At 38.2% G+C, this 20,809-nt stretch overlaps 1 protein-coding gene across 1 annotated transcript in view; it reads right to left on the minus strand.

Moving 5' to 3' along the window:
• The window catches only part of wfs1 (wolframin ER transmembrane glycoprotein wfs1), an 85,680-nt gene that overhangs the window by 39,777 nt on the left and 25,094 nt on the right, over positions 1 to 20,809 (minus strand). Inside the window, exons 4-5 of the mRNA XM_067144140.2 lie at positions 16,232 to 16,328; positions 9,496 to 9,722 (exon numbers count right to left, since the gene is read on the minus strand). Coding sequence (XP_067000241.1) covers positions 9,496 to 9,722; positions 16,232 to 16,328 — 324 coding nt within the window. The remainder of the gene's footprint in view (positions 1 to 9,495; positions 9,723 to 16,231; positions 16,329 to 20,809) is intronic.

A 20,809-nucleotide genomic window follows, 5' to 3' on the forward strand; every position in this document is an offset into this window, starting at 1 on the left:
GGTAATGCGCTTTATTATCATAGTGTTTACCACATGCTAGCATGTTAGCCAGCACCTCTGTTTCACAGGTCAAACATCTCAGCACGCTGTCCAGGGCTTCTTTAAATCTTCCCAATTGGACTGAGAAATTTTAGATCACCTATATTACGCCCAAAGAGAAGAACGGAAGGACAAACAATTACTGTATTTAGACAACACCGTTTCATACTAAACAATTTTATATATGTCTCAGTGTAAATTTTAACAAGTGTAACAAGCCTTTCAAAGACAACGTGCTTTATGAGATATACAAACCCATAGTTCCACAAGGTCCATTACAGGAGCAATGTGTTATTGACTAAATTTATGTTCTTACTTGGATGACATTTGAATAACAAGTGGTTTTAATGAATTGACAAATAATCACTAAAGATTTGAATAGCAGTTGCAAAATGGCGTGCGATGATTTGGGTATTTGTATGTAAACAGATCAGCAAGATCAGATTATTATGTATTTGGTATGCGTGTATCATTTTAATCTTAACACACAGTAAAAAGAAACTTATAAAGACTTTCACATGTTCAGAGCATAAAAATAAAAGGTTGAAGGTACAGCTAAGCATGTTAAAACTTTTAATCAATGTATTTATTTGGTGAAAAATAATGTATGAAGATGCGTATCCCTATATGTCACCACAGCAATTTTAATTAATATGTACTTGCTCTATTTGTGTGACTTAGGCTGATGATGACATTTATATATATGTCAAAACCGGTACCACTATTGAATAAATGTTGTAGATAACATCTTATACAACTTGTCATTTGTATTGAAAAGGTTGAACCTTACAAAAACTTCTCTCTGTAATTCCTGACATTCGTAAATCTCTGGCAGTACGGTACTGGGAATGGAACTCAAGACTCCAGAGAACGGCAGCTAATTGTGCTAACCATTACGCTGACTGTCATTCTTAACTACAAAACACAGACATATAGCATGGCTGACGCACGTTTGCAATGCACGGGTGGGACACGAAATTATTCACCTATTTGTGCGACGTCATCAGAGCTGCAGTAGATCTACGCTACGGAGGCGGACATTTCTTAACTGCGAAACACAGATGAACAGCATGACTTCGACGCGTGTATTAATTGCATGGGTTGTACGGATGAAACTATTCCAAGATTTGTGCGATGTCATCAGAGCTGCAATAAGACTTGTACCCACTTCGAAGCGGAATCGTTGTTCTTCTCTGATGAATTACATTGTGGGTCTTGTATGCAAGATTTATGTATTTCATTTTCTTGCCGGGGGAAGGGTCTAATACACGAGTAAATACGGTACTCTAACACTTCAGTATTGATCTCTCATATTCATGTTTTTGCTACCACAAAATAACCGTCCCCTTTTATTTGCCGCTTTCAGTTTCTCTTTTCAATCTCCACCCACTCGCCCCCCAGAAAAAATGCACTTAGCAGCAGGCTACTGAACAAAACATATCAAAAGGAATTATATTGGGGAGGGAGTCTTTCATGCAAGCTTCAATTATTTTTATTTTCCTTGTCCTGAAAAGCCAGGAGGGTCTAATACAAAGGTTAGAACTTAAATAGTGGCAACTATTTATTTACAACAGATACACAAGAGTTACATGTTAGCAACCTTTACTGTCCTTCAATGTAGTCACCAGCATTGTGTATAACCCATTGCCAGCGATGTGGAAGTCATAGTATACCTTTAGCAGAGCCTGTTCTGTTGATGGTGCAAATGGAGCGGTCTACTGCCTGTCGAATCTCTGCAACAGTTCTGAAACGAATGCCACGAAGTGGTTCCTTCATCTTCGGAATCAAATTGAAGTCACAAGCACTTAAGTCCGGGGAGCATGGTGGATGGTACAGTGCTTCCCAGTCCCATCGACCAAACAAATCAGCCACAGCTTGCGCTATATGCGCCCGAGCATTGTTGTGCAAAATGATGGGTGGATTCTCCAAAAAGTGTTGCTGCTTCTTTCTCAAAGCTGGTCGCAAGTGGTGCTCCAAACACGAACAGTAATACTCTGCATTGCTGTGGAGGAATGCATTGGAAAACATAGTGACAACGTTACGTTAAACGGCTAGCTCACAAGTGACTCTGTTTCTCTCGCTTCTGCGCACGCAGGTGATATGGGAAGGGCGAGTCCATTTGCTCTGAGGTAAGGTAGGAATGTAACCAATGTGTGCTATCAGCGACAATATTAGATTTTGTTGCATAGCATCTCCACAGCAGTGTTGCCACTACTTAAGTTCCAACCCTCGTATGTGAGGGAGTCCAATACACAAGTAAATAGGGCAGGTACATATTTATCAATTTGACATTACATAAAAATCCAGGCTCTACTGATCATCAAGAGAAGAATGAAGAATTACAGGAGCGGGACTAAATGATGATGATTCACAAACATCGCAGAGCATTGAATGTGGGGCCTTACAGCTCTCCAAAAGTTATACATTTCCTGATTAGGAATGATCCAGGGTTATTTCATATGGCACAGATAGAAAGGTAGCATAACATATCCACAAAGACGCACACGAAATGCTGTCAGTTGGTACAGTTATTTATTCACATCTATTTACAAATTAAACACACACATAACCTTAATCACTGCTGTCAAAAACAAAACACTCACATCACAAACCACCATTCTGACAATTGCCTATCACTGCACATGGAGATTGCAACCTTAAAACACAGTTGAAACAGATGACTGCTTAAAAGCATGTCACAGCACATGGCCACAAGTATAACCTGTTAACTCACAACTCTACGGAACAATAACTCGTCTCTACCGTCAAGATTGCTTCTTTATATATGTGCCTGGCCAGGCTTCTAGAAAGATATGTTACAAAAAATACCTTCTCGAAAATTCTAGAGTGCTTAATACATAGATATAGTGTACAGAATATTCTCCATCATTCTCGTCTACCCAAGACCATTCTGGAAGTTACAGTGTGTTTCACAATTTTGTAGTGGATTACAAATTACCGTATAATCTTGAATACCACCCGCCACCGAATAAGACCTGCACCCTTATTTTGAAAGAACAAAATTTAAAAAAAAAAAAAGTGATGTCAAAATTATTTACGATTCCATGCCGTCAAAATCGACGAACACAGCAGCTGAAATTACGGGCGCTGAATACGACCAGTTGGCGTCAGTGTGTGATTATCAGCCACCATCATTCTGTATAGAGCTGTTTCAAGGCTGCTTTAAATGGACGGTTCACGCAGACATCCAGCGGCTGCAGCAGAGATGTCATCCCGCCCGGAATGACTGCTAGGTCGGTTTTCCCATCCCTGATAGGTTTCTTCACAGCGTCTGTTGTGTGGCAGCGGTAACTGTCGAGAACAAGCAAACTCTTTTGTCCCAATAACGCACCACGGCGACGTTGCCAGACACACTTTACCAAGTTTTCCACAAGTGAACTGTCCATCCAGCCGGAGTTCTGAGATCTGACGATAACACCAGCGGGTAGATTTTTAGGAAGCGTCTTTCGCTTGAGAACAATGTACGGCAGCAATTTGGTTCTGCCGGTGAGAATACACAACATTACCGTACACCGCTGTTTTTCATTACCACCTGTTCTAATGGTAACACTTTTCGCACCCTTAACATTCACAGTCCTGTCCAATGGCATTTCAAAGTAGACTAGCGCCCGATCTGCATTGCCAATTTCGGAAAGCAAATACCGTATGCATTTTCCTTCCGCAACCGAATTATGTGATGCTGAAACAACAATAACTATTCATTGTAGGCACCAGGAAGAGGCTGTGAAATTGAGGTACGCCTTCGTACGCTCAACCCATTTCTTTTATAAAAATTACAAACCCACCTCAGCTTCCCTTAAACCCTTCCGTTGAAAGTTCCTTTGCGATCTCTAATGCCTTTAGCTGACACATTTCGGTTGACACACCATATCCCAATTCCCGCCTTTCTGTCACATATTTATAAAGTTTTCTTTTTCTTTTTCAATTTCTGGAAATTGTACACTCAGTCCACGAAAAGCTCTACGACACCACTACATGTTAATAGCACATTTTTCTTCTTTCTTCAATCACGAATACATGACTCGTCAATATCGTATTTCCTACCGGTGGCACGATTTCCAATAATTTCGGCTTCCCAAACTGCTTTCAATTTCTCACTCGCAGTAAAAGATCGCAAACGCTTTTTGGAATTCATGTTAATACTCTGAGTACCTGCGTGAGACTGACGTCAAGCACGGAAGTAGCGTATACTGACAGCGGAGAGAGCATTGTTGCCAAGCCGCGCCGGCGGTGATGCCCGATTTACGCGCATTCAGAAACATAAATTTCCCAAAATTTCAAATAAGACCCGCATCCAATTTTGGAAGCGATATTTTCGAAGAACAGTGCGGGTGGTACTCGAGATTATACGGTACATATACACGTAAGAATAAATTATATACGGGTTCTTATATTAACTGAACTGATATAAATGTAGCGCATGTTTCATGACATAACCTTACAAACAACACAATCGTATCGTATGTACATATGATGTAATAATAATAATAATAATAATAATAATAATAATAATAATAATAATAATAATAATAATAATAATAATAATAATAATAATAATTCAAGCTCGACACTTGCACTTGCATTATTTACCCATGGGTGAGAGAATATTGTTTTCAAGTTATATCTGATTATCACACTTGTTATGCCTTTGCTGGCAGGACCTAGTGTTTACAGTGCACTATGTCTTCTGGTATGGGCTACAGCAATTTTGTTACTTTCATAAATCTGTCTGTCTTTGTCTTATCCTTGGCTTTGACAATATGAAAGTGACTGAGATATGAGCGATGCTAGTAATGCCAATCCTTATGCAGCCAGTCCCTGCTATGAATGGTGTGAAAATGTTGCTCATAGTGTCAGTTGGTGAATGCATTTCAGTGGGCTTGGCAGACTGATATGTAATAGCAACTCTGGCTCGGTGAGGAAAGCAAGGGGAAACTACCTCACTCCTCATTTCCCTAGTACGCCTCTTCAGTGATGTCTAGGCCATCTATGACAGCTGATGGCAGAGCTGTTGAGGATCTCACCAGCGGAATCGCTGACGGACTGAACATACATACATCACACTTGTGCCAAACAATAACTGTGGAGTCTAAAAGGGAATCATGGAAAGATTTTGGAAATAACCTGGAAAGAGTATCAGGCACCTATAAAACCTTTCTTGACTGCTATAGAAAAAATTCAGCCAGATGGGAAAGGGAAATGAAGACTATTTTCAGAAACTCATTGTACTTTATAGGGAATTACTGGACAGATGGAAGGAAAAGTCTGAAATTCTTATCAATGTAAAAAGAAATCCTCCTACTGAAGTCATGAACAACAGAGTTCACTGGGAGGAGAACAATGATACCAAGGAAGTAGAAAGGATGGTAAATAAACTACCTTGTCATAAAACAGCAGGATTTGATTAAATTAGACCTGGAATGGTGGTACATAATGGGAAGATGGGCATGAAATGGCTCTAGCATAATAAGATTAGCACAGAATTTGAGTAAAGTACTTTCTGATTGGATTTTGTACCTGTCTGTAAGCAAGGGAACAGGAAGTAATTTTTTTCATCAGTATACCAGGGAAGGTGTTCACAGGCATTTAGAAAACAAGGTGTGATCAACGGTGGAGATCAAGTTGGATGAAAACCCACGTGCTGTTTCAGACTGCAGAGGGGCTGTCAGCACCAATAAGCATCAAGTAATTGAAAAATGCTATGAGGGGAATAAACAGTCATGCTTACGTATCATAAATCTAGAGAAGGTGCAAAACAAAGTACCAACAGAAAAGATGTTCAACATACCGAGGGATTATGGGATCTGGGTGTAGGTTATTTCAGACACTTAATGGCATTTATGTTTACAATCAGGCTACAGAGAGAATTTATGGTAGAATTAGTTCTTAGTTCAAAATAGTTTCAGGAATTCATGTTCATAGTATACTTGAATCATTTACTGATAGCTTGATCTTATGGCAGGCTACTGGATGCTGAAAGCTTACAACATACTACAGTATAATCCCAATTTTTCATGACCTCGATTTAACGTAAACCCGCATTTAACGGAAGAAATTTCCAGTCCCGAAAATTATTCCATAAGAGCAATGCTATTTTATATTCGATTTAACGAAATTCACAATAATAGGCCAAAACCCACATTTAGCGTTAAGGAAATGTTAAAATTCTCAAATATTTACGTCTAATTCTTTTGGTTATGGGATATTAAGAATCTACGAAAAAGATGTGATAAGCTTTCTAAGGATGATTCAAGGCAGAAGGGGGAATTAGAGCTCGGGCACTTAGGGCTAAAGTGAGATGTCGGACTCAGATGCACATCCGACCGCGGCCACTGTAGCAGAAGAGAACCCCCATTTTAATGACAATGTTATTATAACCTTTGAAAATTCCTATATTAATCTGTGCAATATCCTTCAGTTACAATGAGAACCCTTTTACTGATTCATCCATTATTACGGGCAAATTCAGGCGCGTTAATTTATATCTGTTATTAATATTCATACACTGTACCAAATACAGTGTATGACTCTACTCCAGCGTTTATATTGAATGCGATCGATCACCTTCCGTATCGATTCCTTGCTACGCGCGAGCGAGTCGATCTTGAGCAAGCCTGAGGTCTCCTCACAACTCCGGTCTCAGAGTCTCCGACTTGTGTAAACAAACATAGGGATAATATATTTTTGTAATAAGTGCAATGCCAGCAGTTGTTAACACCTTAGAAATAAAAGCTGAAGTAAACGATTGCTTAATTTTAATACTATGTACTGAAATATAATAAGAATGTGATACGTCTCCTTCTCAAAATACAGCAGTGTGCATAACCAATTTCAGACGTTAGCTTATGTACTTTTGCATCTTGTTCAATTTCAGAAAGGGTATTCTCATGTAAATTTATAGTTAAAATGTTATTATTTTACAGAGAGCTTGAAATATGTTTTCATAATACATGCGCGGTAAACCTAGGTTAGGTGATGCTGTTTGAAATAAGAAAATGGAAATGTTTGTCACAATCTCTGGATTAATGCTTTTACAGTTCTTAAGAATGAAACTTAATATTTGTGTTCAGACTATTGGAATTAGAAAACACGTGCTAATGAGTGGGTCTCTGCTTGGAAAACTTCAGCAAAAGTGTTTAAACAAACAGATTGCTATTTCATACCGATTTTAATGTGTTTTTGTGCAAGTTTGGTAACTTTCCCTAATTTTATGGAAAATCTTGTATAATGTTATAAGAACAACCTTAAACTGAAGCCCATTTGCTTTCACCGACAAAAATTTGTCAAAATGAAGCACAAACCGTAACTACAGTACAGTCTGCAGCGTAGATATCTCCTTGTTTTATTGTTGTCACTGTGTAAATAATATACGATGGTATAATTTATGTTAATACAGGCAAAGATCTCTGGAAAAGGTGTGCTTCCTACTGAAACCTTGATTGAAGGTAAACCCCCATTTAAGGTTAAAAAATTCAGGTCCCTGTTAAAACATTAAATAGGGGTTCTACTGTATATTGGAGCTTGGAAAAAAAATTGAAGAAAAAATGCAGGGAATATGATATGAAAATTAGCATTTCAAAGACTAAAGAAACTTTAGGGAACTGAATGTCTGTTATGGAATATGAAACTGGAACAGATGGATCATTTTAAGTATTTGGGAGGTGTATTCTCCCAGTATGGAAATATAGTGGGTGAAATCGAATTAAGGTGCAGAAAAGGTAACGCGGTGACCTTGCAGTTGGGAACGATAGTATCTTGTAAGGCAGATGTAAGCTTCCCGATGAAATTATCCTCGCAGTACTCTGTATGCAGGTCAACTTCGCTGTACAGGTGTAAAAGCAGTGTGGACTGAGGATATTTTATTTATAAGCTGGATAACAGACAAAAAAGTAGGGAGAATGATTGCTAATACAAAAACAGGTGGAAATAATGAAAGGAGGGCACTCACAATAAGAAGATAAAGGCTATTGAGGACTAAACTTGAAATAAATAAAATGATAATAATTTAGACCTGGAAGATGCCATATTTACAGTTAGACAAGTAGTACAAAAGAAATGGGAATTTGGGAAAAACATCGCAGTTGCATTCATAGATTTACAAAAGGCTTATAACACGGTTAGAAGAGAAGAGATATGGCAAGGGCTGAATAGAATGAAATTGTCAAGAGAAATGCAATTCAGAATTAGAAACATGTATAACAAATGTCTGATATGACATGTTATAACAGATGGCAAAAAATCAGAATAGTTTAGAATAGACAGGGGAGTTTGACAAGGAAGTGTACTTTCACCATTGCTCTTCAATATAGTGATGAACAACATTATGAGGAAAGTTCGCCAAGAGTCAACAGCAAATGATATGAAAGTCACAGCATATGCAGATGATGTAATGATATGGGAAGAAAACGAACAAAAATTGGAAGAACAACTAAATACCTGGCAGAGGGCAATTGAAGAAGCAGGCATGGAAATAAGTTTAACAAAAAGCAAGGTAATGAAAATCGGTAGAGAAAACAAAAAATGAAGGATGTCAGGTGTAATGGATAAATTCTTAAAGAAGTAGATGCTTTTAAATAAGGTAGGAAGTAAGCTAACTGGGAAAGGAAACATCAAGGGAGAAATTTCTGAGAGGATAGGAAATTGCTCAAAATTTTATTACTGTGTATCAGACATAAGTAGAAATTGGAAAGTACCTACCAGAGCAAAATTCATTATATATAAATTGTATTACTTGCCAATATTGACCTATGGATCAGAATGTTGGACTTGGACAAAAAATTAATCTGAGTAGATTAGAAACGACAGAGATGTGCTTTCTGCGAGGGATCTTGGGTAAAACAAGGAGGGACAAGATAAGCAATGAAACCATACGAAACACGCTACAGATCAACCCTCTAAAAGAAACTATGGAGAGAAATAGACTGAAATGGTTCAGCCACGTCAAAAGAATGGGACAAGAAAGATTACCAAGAAGAGCTCTGGAATGGACAGAATCTGGAAGCAGACCAATTGGAAGACCACGAACAAGATGGAGGAAACAGGTGGAGAATGACGTAAATCGGAGAGAACTACAGTGGCAGAATGAATGATAGAATGTGGGAAAAAAGAGAAGATCGGAAGAGGCTCTGTGAACGATCTACATAAGCAGAAACGTATAAGGAATAATAATAATAATAATAATAATAATAATAATAATAATAATAATAATAATAATAATAATGATGGACGGCACTCACAATAAGGCTAAAGGGGAATAAACTTGATACAAGAAATTGTGGCTCTAAATATTTTTAATGTAAACATTTTTTTACCAACTCAGCAAAGATGGTATATTAACTCTTAAAATGTATTTCTGTGAAGAGTATTTAATGAATAAAGTTAATGATAACCTTTATGTAATGGTTTACTCTTACACGACAACAAACTAAAACTCACCTGAAGTTGTTCCAGCAGAGCTCTCCTCCATGGCAGAATCACTTCTCTCTGAAGATTCCTCTCCAACCATCATCCCAGCTCCTCCTTCAGCAATATCTCCATCACCCTCCAGTGATCTCTGCTGGGTTCCTCTACCTCTGCTACCACTATAGTCACCATGGCTCCCAGCGAGGCGCAACCGTTGCTGTAGTTGATCAGTGGTGATAAATTCTTGTCCAGCAGATAAACTAAAAATAGCGTACAGTAAAGAACAGGGATCAAGATCTCTAAAGCTTCTATTTCGTTTCTTAAATTCAATATCGTCAATTTAATTGATAATTACAACATACAGGTAAGGGAATATTCAAAACCTATATACTGTATGATTTTTTTTTTTCTTCCAAGAATTCCGAGAATGTTTCATAAGAAAATAAAAGACTAGAAAATAGAAAAAATTAACTACACACCAAAGTTCTCTAATGTAATCCTGATTTCATATTCATGTAAAGTATCAGTTAATTATTATTATTATTATTTTATTATTATTATTATTATTATTATTATTATTATTATTATTATTATTATTATTATTATTATTATTATTATTATTTGACAGTCGTATCAGCACACAATTTTTAGTTCAGAACCGGTTTTCAAACTTTATGGACCATCATCGATTAAAAATTATTTAAAATAAGTTCCACACATGTGTATCATTGAGACACAATGGAGCCAAGTTGAAATAAACTGTGAAGTAAATAGGAGAAACAAATGATAGAGACTGTTAGAACCTAATGCTAGACCTTAAAAATTTGTGTTATGATGTAATGTACTATTAGAAGGTTTGGCTGGATATGTCATTTAAGCTGTAGGACAGATACTAAACAGAGGTTCAACTTCGAGCCAGAGTGCACTAGTAGCACGTGACATTATGTCATCTCAGGGTTGAAAACAATATGTAACTAATAGTGATTTCATTCAAAAAAATTAGTTTTTTTTTTTTTTGCACCATAAATATTTCAATGTTTTCAAGGGTATTTAATTCTAAACCATAGCGGTGATGAGAGTACAGAGATCTGAAAGTCAAGTAGGGATGACATAAAAATGTTAGTGTTGAACTGTAGAAGTATGGTAAAGAAAGGAATAGAATTAAGTAATTTAATAGATATATATTTACCAGGTATTGTAATAGGAGTTGAATCATGGCTGAGAAATGATATAATGGATGCAGAAATTTTCTCACGGAACTGGAGTGTGTATCGTAGAGATAGGATAGGAATGGTGGGAGGGGGAGTATTCATTCTGATGAAAGAAGAATTTGTAAGCTACAAAAAAGTTAAAGAGAAACATGAAATTCTAGGTGTACGGCTCATTTCTAAAGATAATAGGCAACTTTATGTCTAGGAGTGTACAGACCGGAAAAGGGTAGCGCTGACATGGATTCAGAATTATTTGATAAGATAATCAGCTATGTGGGAAACTACATGGAAAGGAATGTGATTGTAGCGCGAGATCTTAATTTACGAAATGTCAATTGGGAAGGAAATGCAAATGACAGAAAGCATGACCAACAAATGGCAAATAAGCTAATATGGGAAGGGCAGCTGATTCAGAAAGTGACGGATCCAATTAGAGGGAAAAATATCCTGGACGTGGTGCTGATAAAACCAGATGAGCTCTATAGAGAAACCGAAGTAAGAGATGGTATTAGTGATCACAAAGCTGCTTTTGTCATGGTTAAAAAAAAATGTGATAGAAAGGAAGGTTTTAAAAGTAGGACTATTAGGCAGTACCATATGGCTGATAAAGCAGGCATGAGGCAGTTTTTAAATAGTAATTATGATCGGTGAAAAACGGAAATAAGAATGTAAACAGACACTGAGATGGGTTTAAAGAAATTGTTGAGGAATGTGAAAACAGGTTTGTACCTTTAAGGGTGGTGAGGAATGATAAAGACCCACTTTATTATAAAAGATAATAGAGATAATAGAGAAATAAAAGACTAAGAAGGAGGTGCAGATTGGAAAGAAATAGAGTTAGAAATGGCTCTGGAAGTAAGGAGAAACTGAAGGAACATACAAGGAAACTGAATCTAGCAAAGAAGGCAGCTAAGGATAACATGGTAGCAAGCATAATAATTGGTAGTCATACAAATTTTAGTGAAAAATGGAAGGGTATGTAGTACTTTAAGGCAGGAACAGGTTCAAAGAAGGACATTCCAAGAATAATTAATGAACAAGGAGAGTGTGTATGTCTATCTATCTATCTAGGTATTCTGCCTTATGGCAGGTCTTGTCATGGGATGAACCTCTTCCACTGTTGCCTGTCCTGCGCCAAGTTTTTCATGTCCGAATATTTATTTCCTTGGATATTGTCCAACATTTGATATTTTTTCCTTCCTCTTCCTCGTTTGCCTTTCACCATTCCTTCTATTCCTTCTTTCAGTAAACAGTCCCTCCTCAAACAATGTCCGACCCAGTTCATTTTTCTCCTTCTAATGGTTTGTAAAATACTTCGTTCTTCTCCAACTCTTCGTAATACCTCCTCATTCCTTACCCGGTCTTCCCATTTCACTCGTTCTATTCTCCTCCATACCCACATCTCTAGTGCCTCCAATCTTCTCTCATCTTTCTTTCTCAAAGTCCAAGTCTCTGCGCCATACAGCGCTATGCTCCAAATGTAACACTTAGCAAGTCTTTTCCTCAAATCTTTGTTTAGTGGTCCACAAAATAATTTTGATTTTTTCCTAAAGCCTTCTTTTGCTATGGCAATTCTTTTCTTAATTTCTGTTGTGCAATACATATCATCTCTGATCATACTTCCCAAATACTTGAAGTTACTGACTTGCTCTATTTCTTCTCCTCCTATACTAATATGACAACTTCTACCTTTTCCTCCAATTATCATACTTTTGGTCTTCTTCTTATTAATTCTCATTCCATATTCTTCTAGTTTCATGTTGAGTTTATCTAACATTTGTATCATTTCACGTTCGCTTTCTCCCATCACAACCATATCATCTGCAAATCTTATACATTCTACTCTCCTACCTCCAACACAAACTCCACTATTTCCATTAAAACTTTCATTGATTATTTCTTCGAGATAGATGTTGAATAGTGTCGGTGATAAAGAGCAGCCCTGTCTTACACCTCTTCCTAATTCAATTTCTTCACTCAACTCATCTCCTATTCTCACTCTTGCTCTCTGGTTTATATACAAATTCTTTATTAGCCTTCTATCCCTCCAATCAACTCCATGTTTCTTCAGGATTGTCATCAATTTGTCCCATCTGACACAGTCAAAAGCCTTCTCAAGGTCAATAAATACAGCATAAACCTTCCTGTTTTTCTCTATGTACCTCTCTCCTATCACCCTCAGAAGTCCAATGGCGTCTCTTGTTCCAACTCCTCTCCTGAAACCAAACTGTTCTTCACCTATAAAGTTATTCAGCTTTCCATATATCCTTCTGTTGAGCGTCCGCAGTAAGACTTTGGCTGCATGTGAAATTAGACTCAATGTCCTATGTTCTTCACATTTTTTGCTGTTCTTTTTCTTTTCCATAGGGATTAAGATGATTTCACTGAAGTCCTTTGGCCATTTTCCTGTCATGTATATTTGATTACATAATCCAATCAACTCCTTTCTCCCTTCGTTATTTAACGCTTTTAACAGTTCAACAGGAATCTCATCTATTCCCATTGCTTTTCTATTTTTCATCTCGTTCAGTGATGCTTCGATCTCCCTTCTCAGTATGGTTTCCCCTTTATCATCCTCTTTAACCATATCTTCCTCCTCTAATTCAAGTTCTTCTTCATTTGGTCGATTGTCCCGATCATATAGCCATTCTATGTATTCTTCCCATCTTTTCATTATTTCTTGGGGTTCATATATCATTGTGCCATCTGTAGCCTCTATTTCCTTATTGCTGTTGTTCCTTCTCTTTTCTCTGAATACTATATTTGTTGCTTCCTTGTACATCAAGTCATATTTCCCTTCTTTCTCCAGTTGCTCTATCTCATCACACTTTTCTGTCAACCATTTCTTCTTTGCCTTTTCTGTTTCTCTTCTTAATTCATTATTTAACTTCCTGTAGTTACGCTTTCCTTCTTCTGTATTTACTGTTTTCCATTTCCTGCGTTCCTCCATTTTACTTATCATTTCTGATGTTATCCATTCCTTCTTTGCCCTTTTCCTCTCCTTGACTCCAAGCGTTTTCTTAGCTGCTTCTTTTATCCCATTTTTATGTGATGATCTTCAAAAGGCAGAAGTATTCAGTCAGCAGTATGTAAAGATTGTTGGTTACAAGGAAAATGTCCAGATAGAGGAGGTGACTAATGCTAAAGTAGTATTAAAATTTACATATGATAACAATGATATTTACAATAAGATACAAAAGTTGAAAACTAGAAAAGCAGCTGGAATTGATCAGATTTCTGGGTATATACTAAAGACAATGAGTTGGGATATAGTACCATATTTGAAGTACTTATTTGAGTATTGTTTGGTTGAAGGCGCTATACCAAATTAATGGAGAGTTGCTATAGTAGCCCCTGTGTATAAAGGAAGGGGTGATAGACATAAAGCTGAAAATTACAGGCCAGTAAGTTTGACATGCGTTGCATATAAGCTTTGGAAAGGCATTCTTTTTGATTACATTAGACATGCTTGTGAAATTAATAACTGGTTCGATAGAAGGCAGTTCGGTTTTAGGAAAGGTTATTCCACTCAAGCTCAACTTGTAGGATTCCAGCAAGATATAGCAGATATTTTGGATTCTGGAGGTCAAATGGACTGTATCGCGATTGACTTATCTAAAGCATTTGATAGGGTGGATCATGGGAGACTACTGGCAAAAATGAGTGCAATTGGACTAGACAAAAGAGTGATTGAATGGGTCGCTAAATTTCTAGAAAATAGATCTCGGAGAATTAGAGTAGGCGAAGCTTTATCTGACCCTGTAATAATTAAGAGAGGAATTCCTCAAGGCAATATTATTGGACCTTTATATTTTCTTATATAAATGATTTGAGTAAAGGAGTGGAATCAGAGGTAAGGCTTTTTGTGGATGATGTTATTCTCTATAGAGTAATAAATAAGTTACAAGATTGTGAGCAACTGCAAAATGACCTCGATAATGTTGTGAGATGGACAGTAGGCAATGGTATGATGATAAACAGCGTTAAAAGTCAGGTTGTGAGTTTCACAAATAGGAAAAGTCTCTCAGTTTTAATTACTGCGTTGATGGGGTGAAAGTTCCTTTTGGGGATCACTGTAAGTATCTGGGTGTTAATAAAGGGAAAGATCTTCATTGGGGTAGTCACATAAATGGGATTGTAAATAAAGGATACAGATCTCTGCACATGGTTATGAGGATGTTTAGGGGTTGTAGCAAGGATGTAAAGGAGAAGGCTTATAAATCTCTGGTAAGACCCCAACTAGAGTATGGTTCCAGTGTATGGGACCCTTACCATGATTACTTGATTCAAGAACTGGAAAAAAATCCAAAGAAAAGCAGCTCGAAATGTTCTGGGTGATATCCGACAAAAGAGTAGCGTTACAAAAATGTTGCAAAGTTTGGGCTGGGAAGAATTGGGAGAAAGGAGAAATGGCGTGGAATGACATTAGTAGACGAATAAGTTTGAGTGGCGTCTTTAAAAGTAGGAAAGATCACAACATGAAGATGAAGTTGGAATACAAGAGGTCAATTGGGGCAAATATTCATTTATAGGAAGGGGAGTTAGGGATTTTACCAAGGGAGATGTTCAATAAATTTCCAATGTCATTGAAATCATTTCAGAAAAGGCTAGGAAAAAACACATAGGGGATCTGCCACCTGGGCGACTGCCCTAAATGCAGATCAGTATTGACTGATTGATTGATTGATTGATTGATTGATTGATTGATTGATTGATTGATTGATTGATTGATAACTTGTCTTTTTCAATCATTTCAAAATTATAGTTGTTACTGTAAACATGTTCTGTAAAAGCTGACTATCTATTGTATAGCCTTAAAGTGTTCTCGGTATCACCGTATTAGCATCCGCCCAGTCCTTCCCAAGTAAATCATTTTACAATCATTGTAAGTGAGCCTATGGTACTCCTGAATTAGGATACTTTCTTTTTTTTATGACAGTATTCGAATTGTAGATTTGTTCTGATATTTTTAGTTCTAAAAGCTGTTTTTTTAACTTATAGTTCTTGAACATACCAATGAACATTAGGAAAATATTCACGATGTTACTTCATTTTTCTTTTTGCTAGGGGCTTTACGTCGCACCGACACAGATAGGTCTTATGGCGACGATGGGATGGGAAAGGCCTAGGAGTTGGAAGGAAGCGGCCGTGGCCTTAATTAAGGTACAGCCCCAGCATTTGCCTGGTGTGAAAATGGGAAACCACGGAAAACCATTTTCAGGGCTGCCGATAGTGGGATTCGAACCTACTATCTCCCGGATGCAAGCTCACAGCCGCAAGCCTCTACGCGCACGGCCAACTCGCCCGGTGATGTTACTTTATATACTAATGGAAAATGAAATACGAAAGCAGTAACTATTCCGTAATTTATTCTTTTATCTATTTGTTAAATAATTTTATTCTTGTGTGTTTTTCTATTTGTTGAATTTCCTTTTTTCCTTCGAGTTGTTTTGTGCCTGTGTTATATGTGTATGTTCTAATAGGGACTAATGCAAGTTTTACATATATTCATGCGTGCCTAGAAGACTACATTACTCAATTCAGCATACATGAAATACCTTGAAAACATTTCCCTTGCTGCTCTTCGAGCCAGCTTTTCATCTTGAGACATCTTTAGACAAGCCTTAACATCCAGATAATTGTGTTCTGTAATACCTGAAAGTAAGAAACAGTAAACAGTAAAACAGTATACTTGTATACTAAATACAATAGCAGAAATGGATAGAGTTATACTGTGAAGCACTTCTTGTACACGTGCCAAATTTTCTTGAGATTATCAACAAATAAACATGAAATGAAGGATTGAAAGTTTCTCTTTTATAAATTCCATCCAAGATAACACCCAATTTTAGTAGGAGATACAACCACCTTGACACAGATACAATCTTGTATTCATGATTGCATTGAATAAAAAAAGGTTTTGAATGTCATCTTGAAGAATTTCTCTCCACGCCTAAAGCTCATGATGTGTCAGTTCTTGAAGATTTATGGCAAGTGGCTAGTATGACAAAAAATGCCTTCCCATGGCATTCCAAACATGCTCTGTGGGAGACAAATCAGGGAAACAAGCAGGCTAGTCTGGGATTCTTAAATTCCTTAAGGCTTCTCTGATCTTATTTGCAGTGTGTGTGTTCTTGCATCATTGTGCTGGAACATACTAATGGGTATGGTGGCCATAAAGGGTATGATAAGTGGGTCTATCACTCTTTCCACACTGGCAGGCAGTCATTGTTCTCTGAACAACAATTATATCAGTCCTGGTGTTATATGCATTAGCTCCCCACACCATAATCCTAGAAAATGGAGAAGTATGCCTCTCAAGAATCACAGATGGATTTGCCCTGTCACCAGTTCATCTATGTAAATGCCGTCATCAATCTGACAACCCAAGACAGAAGCGAGTTTCATCACTAAATACTGCTGAATGCCACTAATAAGACCAGCTTCTCTGGCTCTACCCCATGCAATTCTCTGCTGTTTGTCGCATGGCATCAAAGGTACACACCACATGGGAAGCTGTGATCTCAGCCCAGCTTCAAGCAACCTGTTTCGATAGTTTGAGGCGATACTCTACCTGTAACTAGTGCTCAGGTTTCAACTGTTGTCATTCACACAATATAACAATCTTCTCTTGCTGTGGTCTGTCTGGAAGGACCTGTGCCTGATCTTCTTGCTATAATATTCTCCTAAGTCTATCTCTTTACACTCATTCTGCAGTCATTACACTACAGCCAATTTTTTGTAGGTACTATCAATCTGTATGATGCTCCCCTGTCCTTGCCTACTATGTGACACTTCTCAAAATCAGAGAGGTGGCTGTAATATGGCACATCATCTGAGCATGTTGTTATCTTCAGTCTACCTGAAACACAATCACCATCAGCAGCAGCAACAGCATCACTTATTAATATCATTTTAGCTTGTGTCAATGGCTGTAGCGTTACAGGAAATGCGCTTCAATAACAGTGAAATATTGTACTCAGATCATCTAAATGGCATATGAATCACATACAACAAATGTTGATACATTGCGTTATGGTCTTCGTGGTGCAACACTTTCCATTTCTTGCTAGTGTATATTAGGATGTATCTAAGTATTAGGATGTTTTCTAGTTATTTTCTGGTGATGGAAATAACAGAAATGAGAAGTGAAAGGGTATAAATCAAATGTGTGTGTTTTCCAGATTTATCATCCTACACTTTCCATACCAATACTGAAGATCTGTACCTTAACTGGGCACAGCCATGATTTAGCAGATTTGCTGAAGCAACGCAAGGTGGACACTCCTTGTATACAAGAAACACAATGGGACAGAAGTCTCGTGGCATTAGAGATGGATATAAACTCATTTATAAGGGGACATCTAACAACAATGGTGTAGTTATTGTTGTAAAAGCTGACCTCTGAAGCTATGTCACTGAGGTCCATTGATGTTCCAATCGTTTGATGTCTATCATCATAAACACTACACCCTACCACCTGTGCATGTTCTCCGCCTATGCTCCACAAACTGGCTTTGACGATGAAGGGAAAGAGCTGCAAGATCAAATATCAGCATGCTCAAGAGAACTTTCTTATTCTCTGTGGTGACCTGAACAAGCATGTTGGAAGCAAACAAGAGGGCTACAACTGCCATGGGGGCAATGGTTTTGGCACAAGAAAAATTATAATGGCCGCCAAGTTCTTGACTTTGCTGAAGCTAATGGTTTTCTCCATCAGTAATACGTATTTCAAAAACATACCAGCGGACCTAGTCACACATCATGGTGACCACAGGAGCTAGACAGACTTTATTCTTATTCGGCGACGCAACTTCACAGCTGTAAAAGACATGAAGGTCATACCATCTAACTGTCTTGCCTCACAACGTCAGTTGCTCATCTCTGATTGAAGATCAGAAAACCTTCCAACAAGGATTTGTGTGATCGCTCTCGAGCAGATCAAGTGATGGAATCTATGGAAGCAAAAGGCAGTTCTTATCAACTGCATCAAATTCCCATCAAGTCATTACAGGCTCTGTTGATGCCACATGGACAGCCCTCCGCGATTCTGTTGTCAAGGTTCCCAAATTAATCTTGAGTACAACAAGGTAGGCCAATGCAGAACAGATAAGCAGGCATGGCTATGGACAGAACAGGTCCAGGAAAAAGTGAAGGAGAAGAAAAATGCCTACAAAAAGTGGCATGCTAACAAAACCAAAGAGAGCAAAGAAGAATATGTAGCAGCAAGACGAGCAGCTAAAAAATGTGTTGCCGAGGCCAAAATGAGCACTACAAAGATCTGCATGCATAGCTAGACACTACAAGAGGTGAGAAGTGTATATATCAGCTGGCAAAGGCAAGAGATCAGGCGTCACGAGACATTGAACACTTAATCTGCATCACAAACAAGGATGAATGTTGACTACAGGACTGAAAACATATTCTGGAAATGTGGCAGCAGTACTGTGAAGAAATTTCAAATGTGGAATTTCCACATTCACCAATTCCAAAGGGCTTGCCTTGCTCTGGACCAGTAAGATACATCACCTCCGATTAAGTCGCCCATGCTATACGGCGTATGAAGAACTCAAAAGCACCAGGCCAAGATGATCTACCAGCAGATATTTGGAAACTGAAAGAACTCCTTACTGATGCTGCTAAATGGCTGGCTAGCATGTTCAATGCCATGGCGGATGAAGGTCATGCTCCCACTGAATGGGCTACAAGCATAACAACACATTTAAGAACAAAGGTGACCCAGCAGATTGTTCAAACTATCGACTGGTCCGCTTCTTGTGTTATGTGATGAAAATCTTTGAGTGGATTCTTGACCAACACCTGAGAGATATTGTGATTATAGGCATTAACTAGAGTGGTTTTGTAAAGGGAGTCAGAACTTCTGATGCAATCTTCGTGGCACACATGCTTCTAGAGAAACATCGAGAAACGGATAAGCCACTGTACCTGGCATTCCTCAACCTAGAGAAAGCATTTGACTGTATTTTGCATCAGCTCATCTGGTACGCACTGCGCAACCATGGCATGCCAGAGCTGCTTATCGACTCGGTCCAGATGCTTTATGAGAATACTTGTAGCAGAGTAAGGTGGGTTGCTGGCCTCTCTGCAAGCTTTCTTGTAACAGTAGGAGTACATCAAGGATCAGCTCTGTCACCGCTGCTCTTCATACTTGTTACAGATACCATCTCACGAGACCCTGCATGAGAGTGTTCCCTGGACTGTACTGTATGCCGACAACATCCTACTTGCAGCTACAACCAAAGAGGAAATGCAGGGCTGTGTTCAAACATGGAGTGAACACCTAAGCCAATACTGTGTGCATCTAAATGTTAGGAAGACTGAGTGCCTGGAAACTAACCCAAGCACATCCACTGTCACAAACAATGGTCAAGAGGTAGTGACAACTAACTGCTTCTGATATTTAGGATCCCGCCTGCAAAGTGACTGTGGCATTGATCATGAAGTGAAGACTAGAGTGAATGCAGCACAATTCAGATAGAGGGGAGTCACAGGAGTGCAGTGCAATAGGCGTGTGCCGATCCACCTCAAATCAAAGGTGTACTGCACTGTAGTTCGTCCATTGGCATTGTATGGAACCTAGAGCTGGCCAGTCACCAAAAGCACAGAGTGCCCTCTGTACACCATTGAGATGCACGCGTTACGTTGGTCTCTTGAAGTTTCACTCCTTGATCACATAACCAACGGCATGATTCGATCCTGAGAGCGGAAAATGGTACCATTGCTTGTGATTCATACAACTTCACTGTCTGGTAAATGCCCACATGAAAGGTCGAGACAATGTTGGCAAGATACCCTACCTGCAGACATGAAGATTGCTCAGCTGACACCAAACGTTGCGTCAGATTGTTTAAAATAGTGTTCATCGATCTGAAAAGTGGACCCTGCACCTGTGGGAAAATGCTAAGTTGAAGAAAAAGAAGAACAAACATTCTGGACACCATGTACCCAGCATGTGTGCGTAACTCAGTTCCATCTTCTGGAGATGTGGAAAGTCTTTCTATAAAAATGCAAGGACAAAGCTAGACACGAAGAAAGAAATTTGAATGTGATTGGACGAGAAATGTTTTAGGTTAGAAAACTGTATTTAAATTTAAGAATTTCATCTTTTATCCATA

This window comes from Anabrus simplex, chromosome 3, assembly GCF_040414725.1.
Source record: "Anabrus simplex isolate iqAnaSimp1 chromosome 3, ASM4041472v1, whole genome shotgun sequence".
NCBI lineage: Eukaryota > Metazoa > Arthropoda > Insecta > Orthoptera > Tettigoniidae > Anabrus > Anabrus simplex.